This window comes from Aquarana catesbeiana, linkage group LG03 (genome assembly GCF_042186555.1).
Source record: "Aquarana catesbeiana isolate 2022-GZ linkage group LG03, ASM4218655v1, whole genome shotgun sequence".
Classification (NCBI taxonomy): domain Eukaryota; kingdom Metazoa; phylum Chordata; class Amphibia; order Anura; family Ranidae; genus Aquarana; species Aquarana catesbeiana.
This window is the reverse complement of record NC_133326.1, coordinates 20,688,430-20,715,193: the sequence shown is the minus strand read 5'-3', so window position 1 is coordinate 20,715,193 and position 26,764 is coordinate 20,688,430. Positions and strand designations below refer to the sequence as shown.

The 26,764-nt window shown below is 44.1% G+C and overlaps 2 protein-coding genes across 5 annotated transcripts in view; one reads left to right on the top strand and one right to left on the bottom strand.

Annotated features, from left to right (window-relative positions):
* The window catches only part of LINS1 (lines homolog 1), a 59,841-nt gene extending 35,222 nt beyond the window's left edge, over window positions 1-24,619 (bottom strand). Inside the window, exons 1-3 of the mRNA XM_073618368.1 lie at window positions 24,458-24,619; window positions 3,467-3,631; window positions 2,255-2,445 (exon numbers count right to left, since the gene is read on the bottom strand). Coding sequence (XP_073474469.1) covers window positions 2,255-2,445; window positions 3,467-3,599 — 324 coding nt within the window. The 5' untranslated portion in view covers window positions 3,600-3,631; window positions 24,458-24,619. The remainder of the gene's footprint in view (window positions 1-2,254; window positions 2,446-3,466; window positions 3,632-24,457) is intronic.
* Window positions 24,620-24,786: 167 nt separating this feature from the next.
* ASB7 (ankyrin repeat and SOCS box containing 7) overlaps window positions 24,787-26,764 on the top strand; it is a 78,298-nt gene continuing 76,320 nt past the window's right edge. For 3 of the 4 annotated variants that reach the window (XM_073618364.1, XM_073618366.1, XM_073618367.1), the window contains exon 1: window positions 24,787-25,133. The gene's annotated coding sequence lies outside the window, so the exon portion shown is untranslated. The remainder of the gene's footprint in view (window positions 25,134-26,764) is intronic. The other variant, XM_073618365.1, reaches the window with a different exon arrangement.

The following is a 26,764-nucleotide window of genomic DNA, read 5'->3' as shown; positions in this document are numbered from 1 at the left end:
TAGGGCAGTGATGGTGAACCTTGGCACCCCAGATGTTTTAGAACTACATTTCCCATAATGCTCACCTACACTGCAGAGTGCATGAGCATCATGGGAAATTTAGTCCCAACACATCTGGGGTGCCAAGGTTCACCATCACTGCCCTAGGGACACACACCTAACCCTTTGATTGCCCCTGGTGTTAACCCCTTACCTGACAGTGTCATCAGTACAGCAACAGTGCATATTTTTAGCACTGATCACTGTATTAGTGTCACTTGCCCCCGAAAAAGTTTCAGTTAGGTGTTCTGTCCACTGCAATGTCGCAGTCCTGGGAAAAAAAACAAAAAAAAAAAAAAACAAAACTTTCCCACCACAAAAAGGACATCAAGTTTTGTTTGGGTACAACATCACAAGACCGCATAATTGTCAGTTAAAATAACAGTGCCTGGTCATGAAGGGGGGGGGGGGGAGAGAGAGAGAGAATGTAAATCTTCCAGGGCTGAAGTGGTTAAAAATACAAAAAAAAATAAGTAATGCCATTGAACATATTACCAACATTAAATATTATGAAAAAAAAAAAAATTATATATATATATATATATATATATATATATATATATATATATATATATATATATAGCGCCATTTTTCTTCATTTTTGCTCTTTCAGCAGCTTAGTAACTAAGTAATGTGTGGAAAAAAGGGTGAAAATACTGCGCTAAACCCAAATAAACCGTGAATGAAAAAGCTGCTAACACACAAACAAACCAAGTCTAATCAGAAGTGCAAACAAAAAGAAGTGTAGCGCTAAAAATTAATAGATGAGTGAAAACATAAATAAAATACAAAAACCTGTATGTATCCAGAACGTCTCAATCACGAGAGCGGGATGGGTGCAAAAAATAGGTAAACAATAAATGTATTATACAACTAAATGGACTCTAAAAAGTTGTGAGGTAATGATAAAGAAAGGCAAAAATAAGTCCACAAGTGAAGTGTAAAGTGTCCAATAGTGGGGAGACTTGCCCCTGTGAATGACTTGTTAGACGAAACGCGTCGGACCAGCACCTCCCGCTTCCCACATTGCCATTTTATACTTTTTGTGATCACCTTTTTAATATGGCATTTTACCTTCAATAAACCTATCTTGGTTGACCTACGCCATGTGGAGTCCCTTTTTCTTTTGTTTCCTCATGCTGGAACACGGATAACCACCTTCACTTTTGGACTGGTTTGGCGGCCGTTAAGCTTTGGAAACCTTTGTTTCAACCATTACCCAACCTCGTGCAAAATTGGAGTTTGCGGCCTATAGGAGACCATCCAGTTTGGCATCACCACTGGGGATCTAGTATCCCAAAGCCTTAGACGCACTGCCGTATGGCAAGTTGGTCCAACTGATCCGGTAAGAGTACCCATTCTACTATCTGAAGGTCTTCCCCTGTTTATTAGTGCATTTTTCACTTCGGTTGAAGTATGAGGAGAAAGTCTCCCCAGTATTGGACACTTTACACTTCACTTGTGGACTTTTTTCGCCCTTCTTTATCATTACCTAACAACTTTTTAGAGTCCATTTAGTTGTAGAATACATTATCTACCTAATTTTTGCACCCATCCCGCTCTCGTGATTGAGACATTCTGGATGCATACAGGTTTTTGTATATTTATAGGTTTTCACTCAATTTTTGTTTGCGCTAGTAACTAAGCAAGTTTAAAATTTGAATGTGCCATCATTATAGGCTCTGGATGGAATTGCGTTGCCGATTTAGAAAATGACCAGCAAAGTAGTGTTCAATTTAGTTCTAGTCTTGACTAAAATGCCATTTTAGCTTTAGTCGTATTTTAGCTGACTAAACTAGTGTTAATTTAGTAGGCGAAAATATTTTACCCAACGTCCTCGCATTTATTAAGGCTCCCGGGTCTTAATCTGTCAATAAATCTGTACAACTGGCACTGTGTTCAACAAGAAAACATGTTATTACCCAATGAAGTGTTTGGAAGTTGCTGTCTTTCTGCTAATGTTACCATCTTTAACGGCTGACCACCTAACTGTAAATGTGCGTTATTAGTTGGACGTTAAATACCGGGGTTATGGCTGCAACTAGATGCTATAGCTCAAGTATCTTTTTTTTCCCCCTTAGGCTTTCTAAAAAAAGGGATCTCCATTTTTAGTAAATCAACCCTATGGTGTGGAAGCTGAGATCTCCAGGGCTGTAAAGGTAGAAAACGCTTGTCGGTTATACTGTAATAAAGTGAGGTTACGGCCATTGCTTACTATTATTGCCTCTATTCCAGCTTGTTGCAGCAGATCCAGTAAACGGGCATACTGACATCTGATGTGACGTTTAGTGCACAGATTGTCTGTCTTGATGATTAAAATCTGAATAAGTGAAAGCTTCAGCAAGGTCACATCCCGGGGAACCCAAGGAACGGGTGCATTTTCCTCACACACTACAAGTTCAGACCCTGAAAAAATAAATACGTCAATTAAAATTTATATTATATAATATTTACACACATACAGTATCTCACTCACTTTTGTTGCCAGCGGTTTAGACATTAATGGCTGTGTGTGAGATACTGACTCACAGTATCTCACAAAATAGACTTTTGTGAATATATATATACACACACACACACACACACACACACACACACACACACACACTAATATATATATACACACACACACACTAATATATATATACACACACATATACACTATATATCTCTTGTCATGGTGTCAGGAGTACAGGTTGAGGGGCACCAGGATGGCTATTCCGAGTGGGGGGAAAAAAAAAAAAAAAAGTTTTGCAGTTTGAGGAATGGTAACTCTTGGATTTGGGTCTGGGGGCTTTCGAGAGTCTTGGAAGGGAAGAAGCCTCTAACCCCGTGTTCATATATATTTTACAGGAGGCCAGCAGCCTGGCTGTCTGTGATTCAGTGTGCCTTTTCCCCTGGACACTCCCATTGGCTGCTGTGGGGGAAATTTCTCAGGATGGAGATTTGGGAAGGGGGTGACACCAGGAGCGGCCACGGACTGACCATTCGGTGGCAGTGCAGCAAAGCGGAAGCAGGAGGCAGCGGTGGCTGCAGCTTCTAATCCTGGAAGTAGCTCACTTGGCAGAACATGTTGGAGTCACGGGCTGTGATCCTCGCTACATACAGCTGGTAAAAAAAAGAGCCGGCGGGCTGCGGGAAACCAGTGGGTTTTTTTTGGGGGGGGGGGGGGGGGGGGGGGAAGATACGAGAACCTCATGGTGTAGCATAAGCAGAAGGTCTCCTTTAAACCCCCCCCTTCTCACCCCACCTCTAAGGTGGAGCTCTAGTAGGAAGAGGTGGGGCCTAAAGAGGAAGTGGGTGGGACAAATTTATATTGTGGGGGAGAGCGATTTTAGTCTTGCCTAGGGTAGCACAAAACCAAAATACAGCACTGCATACACACAAACAAAAGCATTACACACTATACCATTTAACCCAGAATTACCTGAGTCTTTGGCTGGTTCACCCGGGAGGCATGGTGCCAACAGTGCTGCATAAGTATGTAGATCTTCATGTAGGGGGGCAGCTTGCAGCAGCTTCTCGTGCAGCTCCCTCAGGTTTGGGATCATATCCTCCATCTCCAACAAACGCTTCACCCACAGAACGTGACCTGAAAAATCATTGGTAAGACAATCTTTTTCAAACAAAAAGAAAGTTACAGTATATTGTACTGATCTGACTTACACTTTAAAGGCTCTATGTTTGTTGTGTGGCTGTTTAAAAGTCCAACCCTGGCCATTTTTTTTTTCTCTCTACAGACTAGACAGGTTAGATCTTCTGTAAAGGTTATTATCACTCCCTCTCTAGTCTATTACCATCCCAGTGACAACAGCTCCCTTATTTGTTGTCCCGTTGTCATAGGGACAGGAAGCGAGGTGAAATCTCCTGAACGGGGTCATGGATAGAAATAAAAAAAAAAAAAAAAAAAAAAAAAAAAAAAAAAACACACTTTTCTTCCCCATGTTCTGAGCCCTGCAGGTTAGTAGAATTCTGACACTTCCGGGAGTGTCAGATCGCTGTCTAATGCTGCTGGCTCTGCTTGAAGCATGGAAAGTATTTATTGGGCTCTACTGGTAAAAAGGCTTTTCATTAAAAAGCAAGGTTCAGTGACAGGCTCTCTTTAACCACCTGCTGACTGCCGCACTTATAAAAAACGTCCTGTCAGCAAGTGCTTGTTATAAGATAATGGCTGCAGCCACGATCTTGGAACCATTGTTTACATCAAGCAATCAGTTGTCTTGTACAAAGTGATCCGTGAGGTTCTATAGCCACCCAATCACTTTTACGGTACAGAGAAGGGCTCCCCCCTCCCCAGTAAACAGCCAGGATTCCTTTACACAGAGGGGGATGGAGGAACATCTTGGATCCCTCGGTCACTGTGATGAATACAGTCGAGAGTGATGTTGATTTAGTCACTTCCATTTTCAGAGCGGTCATCCCCTGGCTGTGAAAGCAAGGGAAGCAGCTGGTCAAGCGTTATCTGTGCTTGATCAGCTGCTTTGGGGTGGCAGGGGAGACATTGGACCCCCTGATTTTTACGTAGACAGTACTCCTCACTGGCCAAAGCCATCACAAAAAGGGGCTTGTTGGCAAACGTATGAAAGCAATAAAATGTAAAAATTTGAGGCACGGAAGATGTCACTTATGACAGAAACGCGTAGGGTGGAGCTGAGTGCAGACTAGGAAAAAAAAAAAAAAAAAAAAAATGTTCATTAGGGAACGTGTTTGCGCTATGCCCTCATATGAATACTGCTGGAATGGTGATGTGTGGACCATCTCTATAAGGATCCCAGCCATCTTGGGATTGTGCCAAGGGAAGTGTGGTGACCCCAACACAGTTTGAATAGGCTCCTTGTGACCTTTTGGTCATTGCCGGCTGGTAAGCTTGTATTTCTACCATTGTGGTGGCGGTTTCTTAAGCACGGATTTCTGAACATTTCCATGGCAGAGAACCAGCTTTAACATGAACTTCAAACAAGAGGACTTTTTTTCGCACAGTCTTTTTTTTTTTAGTGTTAAGTTTTATATGCAATTTAGTTCACATGTGTATAGTCACATGCGGGTAAGTATATAGTGTTTTAGCGCAGCTCAGCGTATTGAATATTATTTACTAAACGTCTGAAGTTTTCCCTAATGAACATCTGAATGATTCAGAGGAGAACTGGGTGAAAGTGTTGTGATCAGATGAGACCAAAATTAAGATCTTTGGCATCAACTCAACTTGCCGTGTTTGGAGGAGAGGGAGGAATGCTGCCTATGACCCAAAGAACACCATCCCTACCGTCTAGCATGGAGGTGGTATCCATTTACTCCACACAACCTCATCCTTTATATTTTATCAGTTAAGTATTATATTGCCCTTGTGCATTAAAATTATTTTGAGTGCATTTTTTTCCCTGAGAATTTGCGTTTGATAAATGGCTGTGCAATATGTGTTTTTTGGGTGTGGGTGTAAGTAAATTTCCTAGCAAAAGGAATTCCTAAATGTTTGTGAAAAATTTCACAATTGCCCCGGACAGCAAGTGTTTACATTGGAAGCATTCTAGTTGCAAGCACTCATTCATCTAACAAATGCGATCCAGTACTCGGCAAGAATGCCAAGGTCAGAAGATTCACTCAGTTAACCTTAAACTGAGGTCTGTGCATATCATTGCTAAACAAGAGAACACCTCTATACAGGGTCAGTAGGGGCATGGTAGATCTGATTGTGCTTCCTGAATCCTGTGAAGTTTATTTTGTATTTAGAGAAGACAGCAGTTTGGCTCAGAGCAACCTATCCGTTAAATACATTCATTCTCCGTTCTGTGCCCGACAGCTGGAATCTGGATCCTATGAGTCTATAAGTAACATTGACACTTCCAGTTTTTATATATCAAGATCTTTTTTTTTTTTTTTTTTTATATACACAAAAAGTATACACTATATAAAATCATACATACATACATACATAGCCTTGCAAAAGTATTCACCCCCCCCCCCTGGCTTTTTACCTATTTTGTTACATTACAGCCTTTAGTTCAATGTTTTTTTAATCTGAATTATATGTGATGGATCAGAACACAATAGTCTAAGTTGGTGAAGCAAAATTTGAAAAATATATACATAACTATTTTTCAGAAATAAAAAAACATAATTGGCATGTTATGAAGCCCATAAAAAGCTCCGGTGCAACCAATTACCTTTAGAAGTCACATAATTAGTGAATGATGTCCACCTGTGTGCAATCTAAGTGTCACATAATCTGTCATTACATATACACACCTTTTTGAAAGGTCCCAGAGGCTGCAACACCTAAGCAAGAGGCACCACTAACCAAACACTGCCGTGAAGACCAAGGAACTCTCCAAACAAGTAAGGGACAATGTTGTTGAGAAGTACAAGTCAGGGTTAGGTTATAAAAAAAATATCCAAATCATTGATGATCCCTAGGAGCACCATCAAATCTATCATAACCAAATGGAAAGAACACAGAACAGCAAACCTGCCAAGAGACGGCCGCACATCAAAACTCACGGACCGGGCAAGGAGGGCATTAATCAGAGAGGCAGCACAGAGACCTAAGGTAACCCTGGAGGAGCTGCAGAGTTCCACAGCAGAGACTGGAGTATCTGTACATAGGACGACAATAAGCCGTACGCTCCATAGAGTTGGGCTTTATGGCAAAGTGGCCAGAAGAAAGCCATTACTTTCAGCAAAAAACAAAATGGCACGTTTTGAGTTTGCGAAAAGGCATGTGGGAGACTCCCAAAATGTATGGAGGAAGGTGCTCTGGTCTGATGAGACTAAAAATGACCAGTTACACTTACCGGTAACGGTGTTTCTGGGAAGTCTTCCAGGACGGCACCCTGAGAGATGACTGGTCCTCCTGACAGGAAACACAATCAAGATAGAGGTTAAAAACCCCGCCCCTCCCTGAACTCCTCAGTTGTGCCAAAGTATTGAACCACAATAGTGCATGCAAGTGAAACAACAACACCCCAAATGTACCAATATATAATGATACAAACCGGGTGGGAAGTAGGCCTGCCATCCTGGAAGACTTCCCAGAAACACTGTTACCGGTAAGTGTAACTGGTCATTTTCTCAAGTCGTCTTCCAGGACGGCACCCTGAGAGAGGAGCAAGTAGCTCAGGCCTACCTTAGGGCGGGACAACAGCCTGCAGGACCTTTCTGCCGAAGGCCAGGTCCTGGGGTGACAGAAGTTCCACTCTGTAATGTTTCAGGAACGTGTTCTGACTTGACCAAGTTGCTGCTTTACAAATTTGATCTACCGATGCGCCGGCTCTTTCTGCCCAAGAGGTTGCCAGAGACCTTGTAGAGTGAGCCTTAAGATTAGTTGGAGCCGTCTGACCTGAATGCTCGTAAGCTATGGCAATAGCCTGTCTAATCCATCTAGCAATAGTGGTTCTAGAGGCCTGTTCGCCTCTTTGAGCGCCAGAAAAACTGACTAACAGATGCTGAGATTTCCTGAACTCTTTAACCTATTCTAGGTAAAGCAACAGACATCTGACATCTAACGTATGGAAGGCCCTTTCCTTCTCGTTCTGTGGATTGAGACAGAAGGAGGGTAAAATAATCTCGTGACCTATGGAAGCGTGAAGCCACCTTAGGAAGGTACAAAGGGCCTTTCTGAGAATAATTCTGTCTTCTAACAGACAGAAAAAGGGCGCCTTCTTAGAAAGAGCATGCAAATCGCCCACCCTTCTGGCTGTGGTAACCGCCAGAAGTAAGGCGGTTTTAAAAGAAATCAATCAATCTAACTGAAGATTGAGCCAGTGGCTCAAAAGGTGCCCTGGTCAGGGCTTCCAAGACAAAAGATAAATCCCACGGTGGAAATTCCTTAATTTGCACCGGGGAAAGTCTCTCTCTAGCCGACAGGAATCTCTTAAAGGATCTAGAGCTAATTTAATATCCAGAAAACTAGACAAAGCTGCCACCTGAACCCTCAGAGTCTTGGTAGCTAAGCCTCGGTCTACTCCCTCCTGTAGGAAGTCTAAGATTACCGGAATCTCTTTCTGGGGAACCCCTCTCGCTTCACACCAACGGGAGAAGACACCCCAGACCCTAGCATAAATGCGCCTCGTTACAGGCTTTCTACTCAGCAACAGGGTGTCAATCACTCTCTCTGAACATCCCTTGTTGTGCAGGCTCTCTCTCTCTCTCTCTCAACAGCCAGGCTGTTAATCTGAAGAAACTGGGGTTCGGGTGGTAAAGAGGGCCTTGAAGCAGAAGATCCTGACGCTCTGGAAGCTGAACCGGAGGAGAAACCGCCCAGTTCCACAACGTGGGAAACCAGGACCTCTTGGGCCACCAGGGAGCAATCAAGATCAAATTGCCCCTGGTCCGACTCAGTCTTTGAAGGATTCTTGGAATCAGGGCTAAGGGAGGAAAGGCATAAGCTAGACTAAAATCCCATTCCTGAGCTAATGCGTCCACCCCCTCGGACCCCTGTTCTCTGCAGAGGGAAAAGTATCTTTTGACTCTTCCGTTTTCCCTGCGGGCAAAGAGATCTATCTCCGGTGTGCCTAGCTGTTGACAGACCAGGGAGAAAACCTCGGGATTCAGTTCCCATTCCCCCTGTTGTACTGTCTGACGACTGAGGAAATCCGCTTTTACATTGAAAACTCCCCTTATGTGCACCGCAGAGATGGAGGGTATCCTTTGTTCCGCCCATTCCAGAATCTCCTGGGCCAATCTCATTAGAGAAAGCGACCGTGTACCCCCCTGACGGTTCAGGAAAGCCACTGTGGTAGAATTGTCAGAGAGGATCTGAACCCCTCTCCCCCTGATCCTGCTCTCGAAGGCTATTAGAGCCTCCGACAGCTAGCAATTCCCTAAAATTGGATGACGCAGTTCTTTGTAGTCTGTCCCACACACCCTGAGCTTGGAGTTCTTCTAGATGGGCCCCCCCATCCCCACGAGCTCGCATCGGTTGTTAATCTGACAGGCTGGAGCTGGGACCAAAGATGACCTGCCCCCAACCTTTGAGGGTTGAGCCACCAAAGTAAGGACTTTCTTACCTCTTGAGGGATGGCAACCGGAATATCCAGGGATTCCTTCTTTCCATCCCATGAGGATAGCAGGAAGTTCTGCAGGGGTCTTGAGTGGAGCTGGGCCCAAGGTACTGCCGGAATGCATGAAGTCATGAGACCTAGAATCCTCATGATCACTCTTCTGGGCACTACCTCCTGACGCCGGATTGAAGACACTGAAGAAATCAGTGCTTCTATTTTCTCCTGTGGGAGGATCAGCTTCCGCCCTACCGAGTCCACCCACAGGCCCTAGTAGAGCTTGGTCTGAGAAGGAGTCAGGGAGGACTTCTCAACCATCACAGGGACTCCAAGGTGGATATTACCTTGTGGAGATCCAGGAGAAGGGACTCCCTGGAAAGGTTGTAGACCAACAGGTTGTCTAAATACGGCATCAGAGAGATCCCCTGAAGGTGCAGGTAGGAGATGACCTCTGCAAAGATCTTTGTAAATACCCTTGGGCTGGCCCCCAGCCCGAAGGGTAGGGCCTGGAACTGCCAGTGCTGGGTACCCTGATCTGTGCAAATAGCAAAGCGAAGGAATGCCTGGTGTTCCGGTAGGATGGGAATATGCAGATATGCATCCTTCAGGTCTATGGTGGCCATGAAAACTTCCCTCAACAAAAGTTTTCTGACCATGTACACTGATTCCATGCGAAACCTCTTGTATCGCAGGAAAGTGTTTAATCTCTTTAGATTCAGGATTAACCGGAATTTCCCGGACGGTTTGGGAACTACAAAGATGTGGGAATAAAAACCCCTTCCTTGCTGATCCGCCGGAACTGGGAGAATGACTCTTTGATTCGCCAACTGCCCGATATTTTCCATGAGGCCTATGGCCTTTGGCTTTTCTCTGGGCAGAAAGGTCAGTAGAAACGACTGCGGAGGCCTGGAAGCAAACTCTAGCCTGTAGCCCTCTCTTATCCACTGAAGGACCAGAGGGCTCCGGGCTACCCGCTCCCACTGTGGGATAAATTGTGCCAGCCTCCCTCCCACCTTGGTGCTGGCGTCACTTGGGATCCTTGTCTGCGACCTTTGGGCCGGAGAAAAAGGAGAGCTCCTTTCTGTTTGGCTTTTCCAACACCCCATTTCTTTCCTTCCTTACGATCCTTAAACCGGTTGTTGACCTGGGGGCCTCGAAAAAAAATCTTTTGACCTTTTTAGGCTTTACCGGAAATTTCTTTCCTTTCTCCGTAGATCTGGAGAGGGTTTGGTCCAACCCTGTACCAAAACAGGAGACCCCTCAAAAGGTAGGCCGCATTACCTAGTTTTAGAGGTGTGGTCCCCATCCCAGGTCTCAACCATATGGCTCTTCTGGCTGAATTAAGAAGAGCTGCCTTTTTTGCCGAAGTCCGCACGGACTCCACTGCAGCATCCGCAAGAAAGGCTACCGCCTTACCAATTACCTCCAGGGAATCCAAAAGATCTTTGGACTTGGAAGTACTTGTCACATGATCTGTCAGTTTATTAAGCCACATTTTAGCATTTCTAGCTATACATGCTGAAGCTAAAGCTGGACTTAATGTCGCTGCATTGGCCTCCCAGGCTCTGCGTAAAAGGGTTTCGGACCTGCGGTCCATTTGGTCCCGAATGTTACCTGAGTCTTCAAAAGACAGGTCAGATTGTTTAGACACCTGAGCCAGAGATGCGTCCAGTTTGGGAAGTTTAAAAAACTTCTCCTGCTCCTCTTCCTTAAACGGACACCTGCGTTTCCAGGTCTTAAACTTCTGAAGTTTATTTTCTGGCTCTTTCCATTCTCTTAAAACAATGTCTTTCAGAGACTGGTGGATAGGAAACACCCTGGACTGAGCTTTAGACAACCCCTGATAAAACCTATCCAGAAATCTGTGCCTCTGGCTCCTGGATCTCCTCAGAAGCATAAATAGCCCCTAGGAGGCCCTCCATATCATCTGTAGAGAAGATATGTCGGCCTGGTCTGGAGAGTGTCCCTCTTCCTCCTGGCTATCCTCTGCGTCTTCCCCTTCTTCAAGGAGACTACGACAGGGGTCTTCCACTTCCTCCGCCTCCTCCTCCGAATCCTGAGAAGATAGCGGTTTCTGCGGAGCGGTGCTCACCTGTCTAACATTAGAAAAAGCACTCTTGCGAGGATGAGCCTTCTCTGCTATCCTGCCTAGTATTGAGGCTAGCCTGAAAAGGCTTTAAGTGTGGACAGCATTTCAGATTGCACTGAGAGAAAATCTCTCATAACTTCTGAAGTCTCCTTCCCTGACAACTTGTGAATGCACTTATAACAAAACGGCTTGGTGTGTTCTGCTGCTAATTTGTCATTGCAGTACCCACACCTTTTGGATCGGGAAGGATTTTTGGGTCTCGGTCTACTAGCAACACTCTGGGTTTCTGTGTCTGCAAAAACAAGAAGCCCGTTTAGCTAGTAATAAAAATGAACTGACCCAGAGATCCCTTGTGAGGGTAAGGCTAGGGGGCCACCCCCTCCCTTATCTCCTCCAGCCTGGTAGACTCACCCCCAGTGGCCTCCAAAACGGCTGTAGACTCCTCTTGCTCCATTGCAGCAAGCGAGTAGTGGACGCCTGCTCCTTGCCCAGCGATACTGCCTCTGCTGCCCGGAACTACCCCCTTTTTAAAAGCTGGTACCTGTAGTCCATGTGCAGGCTGCTGTCTCCTCATGGCGTTCCGAACGCCGCCGCCATCTTGCCGAGGTCTGCGGGACCAGCGCGCTCTAGCATCCGGAGCGCCGTGACGTCATTTCCTCCCAGGAATGATCCACCGCAAAATGGCGCGGAAACACACAGCCGCCGTCGCCGAGGCGGCCAGGAGACCCAGCACACCCCTGCATACAGCGCAGGAGAAAGACAGATCTGTGGCAAAATCACCTGATACAGTCAGGTAAGGAGAGGGGGGGGAGCAGGAACATGGTCCCTGGAGTTCTGGAGACTCAGTGCCTAGGGTCCTCCAGTTCTCATGGGGAGCTCTTCACTTGCCCCCCCTAAGAAATAGGGGAAACGAACCCCCCGGGAAGGGCAAGCCCTACCAGACTGAGAGGCTTTCCAAAAACCTGCAGTCTGGCGCCCAGGGGGAGACTTCCAGCCCACGGCCTTAGGTCTATTAGAAAAAAACAAACTGTTTGGCTGTGGGGAAACACAATCAAAAACTGAGGAATGCAGGGAGGGGCGGGGTTTTTAACCTCTATCTTGATTGTGTTTCCTGTCAGGAGGACCAGTCATCTCTCAGGGTGCCGACCTGGAAGACGACTTGAGAAATTACATTTTTTGGCCATCAAAGAAAACGCTATGTCTGACGCAAACCCAACACATCACCCAAAGAACATCATCCCCACTGTGAAACATGGTGGTGGCAGCATCATGCTGTGGGGATGTTTTTCAGCAGTCGGGACTGGGAAACTGGTCAGAGTTGAGGGAAAGATGGATGGTGCTAAATACAGGGATATTCCTGAGCAAAACCTGTAGCACTCTGTGTGTGATTTGAGGCTAGGACGGAGGTTCACCTTCCAGCAGGACAATGACCCCAAACACACTGCTAAACAACACTTGAGTGGTTTAAGGGGAAACATGGAAATGTGTTGGAATGGCCTAGTCAAAGCCCAGACCTCAATCCAATAGAAAATCTGTGATCAGACTTAAAGATTGCTGTTCACAAGCGCAAACCATCCAACTTGAAGGAGCTGGAGCAGTTTTGCAAGGGGGAATGGGCAAAAATCCCAGTGGTAAGATGTGGCAAGATCATAGAGACTTATCCAAAGTGACTTGGAGCTGTGATAGCCGCAAAAGTTGGCTCTACAAAGTACTGACTTTAGGGGGGTGAATAGTTATGCACATTGACTTTTTCTGTTATTTTGTCCTATTTGTTGTTTGCTTCACAGTAAAAAAGAAGAAAAAAAAAAAATCTTCAAAGTTGTGGGCATGTTCTGTAAATTAAATGATGCAAATCCTCAAACAATCCATGTTAATTCCAGGCTGTGAGGCAACAAAACACGAAAAATGCCAAGGGGGTGAATACTTTTGCAAGACACTGTGTGTGGGGTGTGGATAGAGATAGAAATATATATAATCATACATAATTTTACTAAAAGTATTGGGACACCTGCCTTTACACACACACGAACTTTAATGGCATCCCAGTCTTAGTCCGTAGGGTTCAATATTGGGTTGGCCCTCCCTTTGCAGCTATAACAGCTTCAACTCTTCTGGGAAGGCTGTCCACAAGGTTTAGGAGTGTGTCTATGGGAATGTTTGACCATTCTTCCCGAATGTGCATTTGTGAGGTCAGGCACTGATGTTGGACGAGAAGGCCTGGTTCACAGTCTCCGCTTGAATTCATCCCAAAGGTGTTCTATCGGGTTGAGGTCAGGACTCTGTGCAGGCCAGTCAAGTTCCTCCAACCCAAACTCCATGTCTTTTTGGACCTTGCCTTGTGCACTGGTGCAAGAGTTGAAGCTGTTTAAGAGAGTTGAAGGGTGGGCCAACTCACTATTGAACCCTACGGACTAAGACTGGGATGCCACTAAAGTTCATGTGGGTGTAATGGCAGGCGTCCCAATACTTATGGTAATATATGGTTTTTCCACTAACAAAGCTTTTTTTTCAGCGAAAAAAAAAAAAAAAAAAAAAAAAACCCACACACACCTCTTATGTAGCCCTGATGTGTATCTTTACAGATGCATGATACAAGTTTACACAGGAGGTGCTGGTATGCGAAGAAGAAAAAAAATTAAAAATAAATATCGGTAAACAACTCTAGCTCTGCTGCGGGTAAGCAGTAGAGCTAAAGATTTTTTTTTTTTTGTTTGTTTTTAGATGTTAACCATTTGCCTACCGAACACTTTTACCCCCTTCCTGCCCAGGCTAAATTTCAGCTTTCAGCGCTGTCACTTTGAATGACAATTGCGCGGTCATACAACATTTTGAGACAGATGGAACTTTCTTTGGGTGGCATTTAATCACCACTGGTGTTTTTATTATATTTAATTTTTTTTTTTTTTTAATTTAGCAAAAAAAAAAAAAAAAAAAAAAAAAAAACAAAAAAAAAAAAAAAAAAAAAAAAAAAACACTTGTTTGCTAAAATTTCTTTCTTCACTGATGGGTGGTTCATCTAGCTATCCCCACTCACCTTGTCTAGCTTCCCCACCCTCATCTTGTGAACGCCGTCATCCCCCCCCACCTTCTCCTCCAACCTCACTTTTTGCACTTTCCCTCCCCCACCCCACTCTGGTTATAATGAGTGCAAAGTTTTTTTTTTTTTTAAGCTCGCCATAAAACACCTTGCCTTCTTTATTTCTTCACCAGTCTAGAGTTCCACGTACATGAGCTTTGCATCCTTATGTACACGGCATACCACCCGAACCCTTGTTTAACCACTTGACCTCCGGAAGACTTAACCCCCCCTCCCTGACCAGACCATTTTTTTGCGATACGGCACTGCGTTATTTCAACTGACAATTGTACGGCCGTGCAACGCTGTACCCAAATACAATTTATGTCCTTTTTGGTGATATTTGATCACCTCTGCATTTTATTTTTTGCGTTATAAAACAAAACAAAAATTATTATATTTGTACTTTCTGCTATAAAATAAGCAATAAATATAAATACATTCAGTCCAATATGTATTCTGCTACATATTTCTGGTAAAAAAAAAAAAAAATCAATAAGTGTATACTGATTTGCGCAAAAAAATTATAGTGTCTGCAAACTAAAAAATATAATATATACACACACACACTTTTATTTTATTTTTATGCTAGTAATGGCAGCGATCGGAGACTTCTAGCAGGACTGCAACATTGAGATTTGTTTGCGCAAAAGTTATAGCGTCTACAGACTATGCAATATTTTTATTTATTATACTAGTAACGACGGCAACTTCGATATTGCGGTGGAAGATCGGACACAGACACTTTTTGGGGACCAGTGACACTAATATAGTGATCAGTGCTAAAAAATATGCACTGTCACTGTACTGACACTGGCTGGGAAGGGGTTAAACTCAAAGGCGATCAAAGGGTTAAATGTGTGCCTAGTCTGTTTTTGTACAGTGTGTGGGAAGTTCTTTTACTAAGAGAAGACATGGATCCATACCAGGGTGGATTTGAATCACACATTTTTTAAAGAGCAATTGTCATCTGTCAATCAGCGGCTCCTCCTCTGACCCGCTGTTGGCTCCTCCTCTGACCCGCTGTTGGCTCACCGACAGTCCCATTCACTTTAATGGGATGGCTGGTGATACCTCAGTGACACAACAAGGTGAGGGACGTGGCGGCAGCAGATGAGTGGATGTCCGCTAACAGGCGCTACCATGATGGATCTGAAATGACAGGTGCTCTTTAAATGTAAGGAATTATTCTTGCTGGTAGTTAGAATCTTTAATATTTGCAAACAAAATGAAGGTTTCCTATTTAGAATAATAAGCTGTCAAGTTAGTAAAACCGCGATATCCGAAGCGATTCAATCATACAGTTTGTAGTGTACATAGATTTGCAAAACAATGGGATAAAGGAATATTCCTGAAGGTTTATCTCATGGTTACTGTGAAATTGTGTGAATGCATCAATGCAGAGCATGTTATCTCAGCTTGCATTCAATGAGTTTACCAGAAATGGAAATACTGCAAAATATACAGCCTCATGCTACAAAACTAAAGCTCCATTTCATGCTGAATAAACTAAATTATTAAGATATCTTAAATAGAAAACTATAGTAGGATTTTTACTCCAAAAGCATTTTATGAAAATAAAATTTGAAAAAAAAAAAAAAAAAAAATTGTAATTTATATCCACACCTTTCCTACCGACAGAACGACGATCTGCCTTGTTTACACAGAATACACTGAGAAGGGGGAAAGCAGACATCTTGTTACACCCACCGGAGTTTTGCATTTTACACTTATTTTTAAACAGTAAAGCGATTTTATATAGTGGAATACAGTACTTAGAACTCCGTTTGAATGTTTAGATGTTTACATTTTAAAAGCAGTGATCTTCTGTCAGATTAGCAAACCTGTGAGAGGAGCAGGCTTGCCGCTGCTTTTAAAATTCATAATCCAACCAGTCAGACGGCGCTCTAACTACTGTATTTCACTATATAAACTCACTGTACTGTTAAAAATAAGTGTAAAATGCAAAACTCCAGTGGGTGTAACAAGATGTCCGCTTTCCCCCTTCTCAGTGTATTCTTACTCTGGAGGAGTGCAGGGTGTAGCAAGATGGCGGCGACGGAACGTCACTTGCGTTACACATTCTGACGGGTCGCCGAATCTGATGAAACATTAAATATCCTGACAGGTGTTATGACGCTCCCTTTAGTTCTACTTTATGAAAAACCCAGAGAGTTTTACATTATCAACCATATGAACAATTCAGTAATAAAATGACTAATAATGAATGAAGAGAAAACCAGCCTAATATCAGAGAAGCAGCTAAATGGTATTATTGTTATTATTATTATTAGTTTATATAGCGCCAATAGTTTGCACATAGCTTTACAACATGAGGGCAGACAGTACAGTTACAATACAGAATGTAGCAAAGTAACAAAAAATTTCCTGGTGCCTGTAAACAGCACCATCTTGTGGCCAACAATTAAAATTGCATTTACAGTGAAAATAGCCCTATGAGCAGCCACTTCCATACCAAGCCAAATTTTGGCACTCCTCTCCTACATGTAAAAATCTTTTTTTTTTTGGCTAGAAATTTGCTCAGAACTCCCAAACATTATATATGTATTTTTTTTTTTTTTTAGCAGAGACCCTAGGGAATAAAATGGCGGTTGTTGCGACATTTTATGTCAAACGGTATTTGCGCAGCAAATTTTCAAATGTGTGGTTTGAACGCCGTCTACCTATGTGGGCGCGACGTATGTATGCGGTTGCTTCTGCGTGCGACCAGGTAGGGATGGGGGCGTTTAGAATTTTTTTTTTTTCCCTTTTTTTTTTATTGATTTTTACACTTTCCCTTAAAATTTTTTTTTTTTTTTTAATCACTTTTATTCCTATTACAAGGAATGTAAACATCCCTTCTAATAGGAATTGGCCATTCCAGGTCCTCTTTATGTAGAGATTTTGAGTCAATAAGACCCCACATCTCTCCTTTAGGCTGGAAAGACCGAGATCAAATAAAATAAAAAAAAAAAAAAAGACGATCTCGACCTTCCCAACTGAACACCCGGCAGTGTTTAAAACTGCTGGGGCCAGACGTGACGGTCATAGAGACTGCTGGGGACCCTCTGGTCCACGCTTTTTTCTATGGTGAACTTCCGCCACCGTCAGATTCCTTCTCCGGCTCGCTGATCACGCGGCAAATATTCATTCGCTATTCTAACACACCTGGGTAGGCTCCGAGCGCAATGCTCTGCGTCAGGAGCCCACCCTATTTTGAAGCCTATTAGAGCCTCTTGCACTAATCAGGTGCTTAAACAATAAAAAAATAAATAAATCAAACATTGTTGTAATTCATGCTCCCGGCATCCTGAAAGGGATCAGACACATGAATAGGGGGAGGCATGTGCCCTTAATGGACGGGCAGCCCCTGGTGGCAACCCTAGATGTCCACCGGAACCTGCCAATCGTTCCCAAACAGAGTCAGAGTGGCGATCTGCCCATGTAAAAACAAGGCAGATCGCCGTTCTGTTAGTAGAGAAGACAGGGATCCTGTGTTTTCTGCCAAGCAGGAACACGGATCTCTGCCTTACCACAGTTAAAGCATCTCCCTCGGCACACATTTGACCCTTTAATCACACCCTGTTAACCCCTTCCGTGCCAGGGTCATTAGTTAGTACATATATACACACACAAAAAAAAAAAAAAAAAAAAAACGCAGAGGTGATCAAATACCACCAAAAGAGAGCTCAGTTTTCTGATTACACTGATCAGCTGTAATTGGACACAGCTGATCACATGGTAAAGGGCCGCTGTGATTGGCCTTTTACCACAACCTGTAACCGGCTGTGTCCGAAGGACACAACGATCATGGGGCGCGCTGGATGCACACGAGAGGCCTCAACAGAGTAACAGAGCAGCGCGGTAGCTGTCTATTGGCTATGGTACTGTTAGAATGGTTAAGTTAGTGGTTAAAGAGATATTAAAGGTTTTGTTTTTTTAAACAAATACGTTATACTTGCCTGCTCTGTAAAGTGGTTTTGCACAGAGCAGCCTGGATCATCTTCTTGGATCCCTCTTCAGAGCTCCTGGCCCCTCCCTCCTGCCCCCACAGCAAGCAGCTTGCCATGGGGGCACCCGAGCCAAGCCGCTGCTCCGTGTGGCCAATTAGACACAGAGTCGCAGTTAGGTCCCATCTCTTTCTACTCACTGGCTCACTGACCGACAGCAGCGGGAGTCAATAACGCCCTGCTGCTGTCTCAGCCAATGAGGAGGGAGAGTCCCGGGTAGCCAAGTCTCTCGTACAACATTGCTGGATCGAGAAGGGCTCAGGTAAGTATTGGGGGGGGGGGGGGGGGGGATGGGGCCTGCTGGACACAGACATTTTTTTTTTTTTTTTAATCTTAATTCTTATACCCTGTACACACGATAGGATTTTCCGATGGAAAATGTGTGATAGGACCTTGTTGTTGGAAATTCCGACCGTGTGTGGGCTCCATCACACATTTTCCATAGGAATTTCCGACACACAAAGTTTGAGTGATTGCTATAAAATTTTCCGACAACAAAATCCGTTGTCGGAAATTCCGATCGTGTGTACACAAATCCGACACACAAAGTGCCACGCATGCTCAGAATAAATAAAGAGATGAAAGCTATTGGCCACTGCCCCGTTTATAGCCCCGACATACGTGTTTTACGTCACCACGTTCAGGACGATCGGATTTTCTGACAACTTTGTGTGACTGTGTGTATGCAAGACAAGTTTGAGCCAACATCCGTCGGGAAAAAATCCATGGATTTTGTTGTCGGAATGTCCGACCGTGTGTACAGGGCATTAGAATGCAATAAGATAAAAAAAAAAAAAAAAAAAACTTCTGACTTTAGAACCACTTTAAGGGAATTCACTAGGACCCCCCAGGTCACCAGAACTAGTGTCCCCATTGGAAGATTTCTCGTCTATTACTTTTCTGGGGACAACCCAAAATGTGAGTTTTTTTTTCCCTTTTCCCTGCTGCTCCTGGACTGCTGGCAGTGTGGGGGGGCGGGGTTCTGCCCCTAAACAGCTATGTGTGCATGGACGCATAGGCTAACATGCAGAGGGGGTTTAGAGGCAGGAGGGGAAAAAAAAAAAAAGCCAGACGCCCCTAGGAGCATGAGGCCCAAAGCATTGCCATTTCACAGGCACACTTTTTTTAGGTTTGACATGTTGGGTATCCGTTTACCCGCCACAACCTCACCCTTTATATTTTTACCAAACAAAATGGCCAATATATTGCATTTGTGTGCCCTAAAAATTACCTTCAAAGTGGTTGTAAACATCAGAGATAAAATATGAACAAAGTCACTTCTGACACCAAGAGAAAAATGGTGACGGGGGACCTCCAGCTGATTGACAGTTTCAGCTGTTCCTGGGTGAAGAGGCATATTGGGTATCTATTTACTTGGTGCAACCTCGTCTTTTATAATTTTACAAAAAATTAAAAAAATAAAAATTGGATATCATATTGCATTTGTGTGCCCTAAAATTTACTTTAATGTGCATTTTACTGAAATTTAGCGTTTCCAAAACCGCTGCGATAATATCATGTGACGTAGAGAATTAGAACTACAGCCATTTTATTTTCCACAGTGTCTGCTTTCGGGTAATGCATCATGTTTGGGGGTTTTAAACTAATCTTCAGGCCTAAAAAAATTTTTTAAATCGGCTTTGGCAGCAAAAAGGTTAGAGATGTTTAAATTCCTTGTAATAGGAATACAATTATTTTAGATCTCCCTCAGATTCCTCCTGTTTTGTATTGTAACTTTACTGTTTGCCCCATTGTTGCTATGCAAACTTTTGGCACTAAATAAATCCTGTATAAGTTTTTTTTTTTTTTTTTTTTTTTAAAAAAGGGGGGACAGTGTGAAAAACAAAAAAACAAAAAAAAATGTTTAAAATGTTGAAGCGCCCCCATGCCTTTGTGCTTACGTTGTGCACACATATGTAAAATGCTGTTCACACCACGCGAACGTTATAGCAAGAGCTAGCCCAAGTTAAGTTAAAAAAAAAGGCAAGTTAAAAAAAAAAAAAAATTTGAGCTCAAGACCTCTTCTGTAACTCTGAACAGGTAACCTGTAAATATTTTGAAGGCATCACCTTTGAAGATTTTAATGTAGTTTGTCCCCATTCCACAAGCATGCGCAATTTCAAAGCGTGACAGGTTAAAGTGATTGTAAAGTCTCGATTTAAAAAAAAACAAAAAACAAAAAACCCACATACATGTGTACTTACCTCCTCTATGTAATGGTATTGCACAGAGCAGCCCTGATCCTCCTCTTCTCGGGTCCCTCTTTGCTGCTCCTGGCCCCTCCCTCCTTGAGTGCCCCCTCAGCCAACAGCTTGCTACAGGGGGCACCCAAGCCGAGTCAAAGCTCTGTGTATCCATTCAGACACTAAGCCCCGACCTGGCCCCGCCCCCTCTACCCTGATTGGCTGACTGACAGCTGCGAGAGCCAATGGCACCGCTGCTCTGTCTCAGCCAATCAGGAGGAGTGTTCTGGTTGGCTGAGGGGAATCGAGGACATCGCTGGAGAGAGATGGGGCTCAAGTAGGTAACTAGGGGGGCTGCTACACACAGATTTTTTTCTTCATCTTAATACATAGAATGCATTTAGATAAAAAAAAAAACAAAAAAAAAAAACCTTCTGCCTTTACAACTCTTTTAAGAGGACAGTGAAAATAAATTGAAGTGACACCACCCCTCCGTGCTCGCGCGCAGAAGCAAACGCATACTTAATTTGCGCACGCATATGTAAAAAGCCGTTCACACCACGCGAAACGTTATAGCAAAAGCAATAATTCTCGTGCAAGACCTCTTCTGTACCTCTGAACAGGTAACCTGTAAATATTTTTAAAGCGTCGCCTATGGAGATTTTACCGTAGTTTGTCCCCATTCCACGAGCGTGCGCAATTTTAAAGCGCGACATGTTAAAGTGATTGTAAAGTCTTGTTTAAAAAAAAAAAAAAAAAAAAAACGAACAAAAATGAAACCCCACATGTTATATTTACCTCCTCTGCAGTTGGTTTTGCACAGAGCAGCCCGGATCCTCCTCTTCTCAGGTCGCTCTTCGGTGCTCCTGGCCCCTCCCTCCTGTGGAGTGCCCCCACAGTAAGCAGCTTGCTATGGGGGCCCCCTGAGCCGAGTCACAGCTCCCCATGTCCATTCAGGCAAAAAGCCCTGACCCAGCCCCCTTCTTCTGATTGGCTAGCTGATTGACAGCCGCAGGAGCCAATGGCGCTGCTGCTGTGTCACAACCAATCAGGAGGGAGAGTCCCGGACGGCTAAGATACTCGTGGACATCGCTGGAGAGACATGGGGCTCAGGTAAGCGTTAGGGAGGCTGCTACACAGAGAAGGTTTTTTTTTTTTTTTTTTTTTTTTTTTTTATCTTAAAGTGGATGTAAACCCGATTCATGAAATTTGAGCTGGGCACATATATATCTGCAGCGTTTTCTTATATCTCTTCAAAGCACTACGTCCCATGGCTTTCTCCTACTCCGTTCTTCTGTTATCAGCCTGATAACTTCTGACATGTTCTCGGAGACGGCAGCCTGAAGTGTGTCGGGGGGGGGGGGGTGTTGCTATAAACAGATCAGCAGTCAGCTTTCCGCCTAACGCCCGGTACACACGATCAGAAAATCATACGGAAAATACCGCTTTCGGAGCGATCGTACGATAATCTGATCGTTAGTACAGCGCTTTCGAGAGCCAATCAGGACAGTTCATCCGATATTATTTGATCGGACATGCATGACATTTTTTTTTTTCTGGGCGATGCCAGATCATACGATTTTCATTCAAATCAGTACAGATGACGTTTGAAAAATCACTTCTGAATTTTACGAGTCGTACGGGAATTTGTGACTTTAGTAAACTCTTCAGATTCGATCTGAGATTTGCATGAAAAATAAATAAAAAATAATATTTTGTCCAATAATCTCGTGTGTACCGGGCTTAAGAGTAGAGCTCTGCACATTCCGTCCTTCCTTTGCCTATGAGGAGGGGGGGGGGGGCGCCTTTCCTCCAATCAGCTGTCTTGGCTGTATGCCAATAATCCACTCCCAGTGCTGACCAGGAAGAGAGAAACTCTGAAACAAAGATCACTTTCTACAGAAAATATAAAGCTGAAGACAGCAGATACACAGGTAAAAAACTTATGTAGGGAGATTTGTTTCATCTCCGTATATCATCTGAGGCTGTTCACTTCACTGGGTATAGGAGAGGGTTTACATCCACTTTAATGCATATACTGCAAAAAAAAAAAAAAAATGCTGCCTTATTTACTTAAATAACATCTTTCATATTTTACAAAACTAAAAACAGGGTGTATATTGTTTTTTTTCCCCCAAAAAAATTTTTTGAAAAACTGCTGTGCAAATACCATGTGGCATACAAAATTGCAACAATCGCCATTTTATTCCCTAGGGCAGGGATATGCAATTAGCGGACCTCCAGCTGTTGCGAAACTACAATTCCCATCATGCCTCTGCCTCTGGGTGTCATGCTTGTGGCTATCAGAGTCTTGCTATGCCTCATGGGACTTGTAGTTCTGCAACAGCTGGAGGTCCGCTAATTGCCTATCCCTGTCCTAGGGTCTCTGTCAGGTGTTATAAGTAATTTTCTAGCAAAAAATAAATAAAATACTGGATTTAAAATTTGTGAAAAAAATAAATAAAAAATAAAAAGTGCCAGAAAAGGCCTGGTCCAATTTTCAGGCCTAATTTTTTTTTTTTTTTTTTTTAAATGTGTGTAAAAAAAAAAAAAAAAAAAAAAAAAACCCAAACAAAAACAAAAAACACACACACAGGGAAACCGTTAAAGCAGCAACTTTAAGGGCAACTTTAAGGGAAAAAAAAAAAAAAAGGTTGCGGAATCTTGTCACCGTTTCCCGAGTGTGTGCGCAATTTTGAGTCTTGGCACGTTTGGTATCTATTTGCTCGGTGCAGCCTCAGCTCTTATATTTTACCAGAAACCTGGGCGAGATATTGTGTGGCTGCCCTAAAACTGTTCTTTACTGAGAATTTGCGTTTGATGAAAAATAATAATTTTTTTAAAAAACACAAATGGGGGTGTATTTTGTGTTTTTTTTTTTTTTTGTCAAAAATTCATGATCAAAAAAAAAAAAAAAAAAAAAAAAAAGTTTAAACAACTGTTGCCCAAATACATAAAAAAAAAACAACAATAACTATATATATATATATATATATATATATATATATATATATATATGCGCAACGACCGCCATTTTATTCCCTAGGGTGTCTGATATCGAGATTTTTTTTAAGTACCATAGTCTGTCGCCATTCCACAAGCGTGCAAAATTTGAAAGCGTGACATGTTGGGTATCCATCAACTTGGCATAACATCTGTCACATTTTACCAAAAATTGGGTTAAAAATGGTGTTTTGCTCCCCCTCCCCCATGAAAGTGTATTTCCCCCCCCCCCCCAAAAAAAAAAAATAGTTTGAAACACTGCTGCGCAAATACCGCGTGACATAAAAAAAGTTGCAACAATCGCCACTTAATTCCCTATGGTATCTTTTTTTTTTTTTCCCAGCAAAAAAAATACTGGATTTAAATTTGTGAACAAAAAGTGCCAGAAAAGGCCTGCTCTAATCTTCAGAAATAATATTATTATTATTTTTTTTTTTTTTTAAAACGTGCAAAAACATGAAACTCTGGCAGGGAAACGATTAAAGAAAACGCCTCTAGGAAATAAAGGGTGCAGAATCGCCTCCCCCCCCCCCCCCCCCGAGTGTGTGCAATTTTGAGCCTTGGCATGTTTGGTATCTAGTTGCTCGGTGCAGCCTCATCTCTCATATTTTACCAGAAAAACTGGGCGATATGTTGCGTGTGAGCGCCCTAAAGCTGGGTTCTTTACTGAGCATTTGCGCCAATTCTGTGCGTCAGGAAAAAAAATCAAAAATAAAAATTTGGAACAACCGCCATTTTATTCTCCGGGGTCTCTGCGTTCAGGAAGTAGATGTTTTAGGAGTTTGAACTAAGGGTCAGGCCTAAAAAAAGGTGCAAAAAAAACAAACAAACACGTCTCCCGCAGTGAAAGGGTTAAAGGGCCCCGTGTACAGACTGAGCAGAATCTCCTTGAAATGAGGCCCCGGGTCAGACTTCACTTGCTGCATGCTTGCTCTTGTAGGGTAATCCCAGTCTTTTTTTTTTTCCTGTCACGACCTTGTGTCTTGGCCTCAGTCTGAGCCCTGCTGTACCCTCAGGATAACAGACACAGCAATTACAAAGCATGCATATACACATCCCCCCACCTCAGACGGCGCTCCCGCATCCTATCAGCTCCTCGGGCAATCTCCTTCTCATCTTCCAACCGCTTGACAAGAAAAGACAAGAGAGGAGGGGGTGCTAAAAAGACAGCGCACACGGCACTTCCGGCAACACAGCGCCTGCGCGACGCTCTGGCAGCGCATCGCCTAGCAACCGGGGGGGAGTGTGGAAACTTTGCGTGGAGGGAGGAGCTCCGGGGAAGCCGCCTCCGCCAATCAGCGCGCCGAACGTCCCGCGCCGCGCAGGCGCGCTGCCGACCCTCTGTTGTACTTTGCAGCCTTCGGGGCTTCGCTTTGCGGCGCCGCTCTCTGATTGGTCGCGGCTGAGAGAGAAGGGGTGGGGGGGTTGGTGGGAGTTTTGTCTGCCTGTTTCCCGTGATCGCGGAGGGTTATGGGGCAGGCCCCGGGAAGTACGGAGCGGTGTGAGGCGCTGGGCGGTGGTGTGTCTCGGGGGTGAGTGTGTCTCTGTCATAGTAACCTCCCCCCTTCCTCCACGGCGGCTCACCACCTGCCAGGCCGGTACCCGCTCCCTGCACCCACTACTCCGCAAAACAATGGCAGCCAGTGTTCAATAAACAGCCGTGACTGGGGAGGCCATGATCCCTCCATCGTCCCTATACCCCCTCCCCTCCCCCACACAGCTGTGTTCTGTCTATGGAAGGTGTGTATGGGCCTCAGGCCTGCTCTGCACTCTAATCTACACCTACATCTATATCACTCTATAGGGGCACCCCCTACACACCTCATCACTGGGCTTTGTTTACACCAAGCTGGATTGTGCTGCACAGGGAAGCTTTGTTTACATTGGGCTGTGCCCCTGCCATGCCCTATATAGATTGGCTTTGTTTACACAGGGCTGAGCTGTGCCCCACAAATTGGCTTTGTTTACACCAAGCTTAATGGTGCCCCGCAGCTTGGCCTTGTTTACAGGAAGCTTAATTGTGCTGCACACATTGGCTTTGTTTACACAGGGCTGAGCTGTGTCCCACAGAGATCGGCTATTGTTTACGTTGGGCCGTGCCATGGCAGCCTAATTGTGCCCCAACTAGGCTTTGTTTACACAGGGCTGAGCGGTGCCCCACAGCTTGGCTTTGTTTACACGAAGCTGAATTGTGCCCCACAACTTGGCTTTGTTTACATGAAGCCGAGCGGTGTCCCACAGCTTGGCTTTGTTTACACGAAGCTGAATTGTGCCCCACAGCTTGGCTTTGTTTACATGAAGCCGAGCGGTGTCCCACAGCTTGGCTTTGTTTACACGAAGCTGAATTGTGCCCCACAGCTTGGCTTTGTTTACATGAAGCTGATCGGTGTCCCACAGCTTGGCCTTGTTTACACGAAGCTTAATTGTGCTGCACAAGTTGGCTTTGTTTACACAGGGCTGCATTGTGCCCACAGAGATCGGCTTTGTTTACATTGGGCTGTGCCTTGCCAGCCAAATTGTGCCCCAGCTAGGCTTTGTTTATACAGGGCTGAGCGGTGTCCCACAGCTTGGCTTTGTTTACATGAAGCTGAGCGGTATCCAACAGCTTGGCTTTGTTTACACGAAGCTGAATTGTGCCCCACAGCTTGGCTTTGTTTACATGAAGCTGAGCGGTGTCCCACAGCTTGGCTTTGTTTACATGAAACTGAGCAGTGCCCCACAGCTTGGCTTTGTTTACACAAAGCTTAATTGTGCTGCACAAATTGGCTTTGTTTACACAAGGCTGCATTGTGCCCACAGAGATCGGCTTTGTTTACATTGGGCTGTGCCTTGCCAGCCTAATTGTGCCCCAACTAGGCTTTGTTTATTGAGGGCTGAGCGGTGTCATACAGCTTGGCTTTGTTTACATGAAGCTTAATTGTGCCCCACAGATTGGCTTTGTTTACATGAAGCTGAGCAATGTCCCACAGCTTGGCTTTGTTTACACAAAGCTTAATTGTGCTGCACAAATTGGCTTTGTTTACACAGGGCTGCATTGTGCCCACAGAGATCCGCTTTGTTTACATTGAGCTGTGCCTTGCCAGCCTAATTCTGCCCAAACAAGGCTGAGCGGTGTCCCACAGCTTGGCTTTGTTTACCCGAAGCTTAATTGTGCCCCACAGCTTGGCTTTGTTTACATGAAGCTGAGCGGTGTCCCATAGCTTGGCCTTGTTTACACAAAGCTTAATTGTGCTGCACAAATTGGCTTTGTTTACACAGGGCTGCATTGTGCCACAGAGATCCGCTTTGTTTACATTAGGCTGTGCCTTGCCAGCCTAATTGTGCCCCAACTAGGCTTTGTTTATACAGGGCTGTCCCACAGCTTGGCTTTG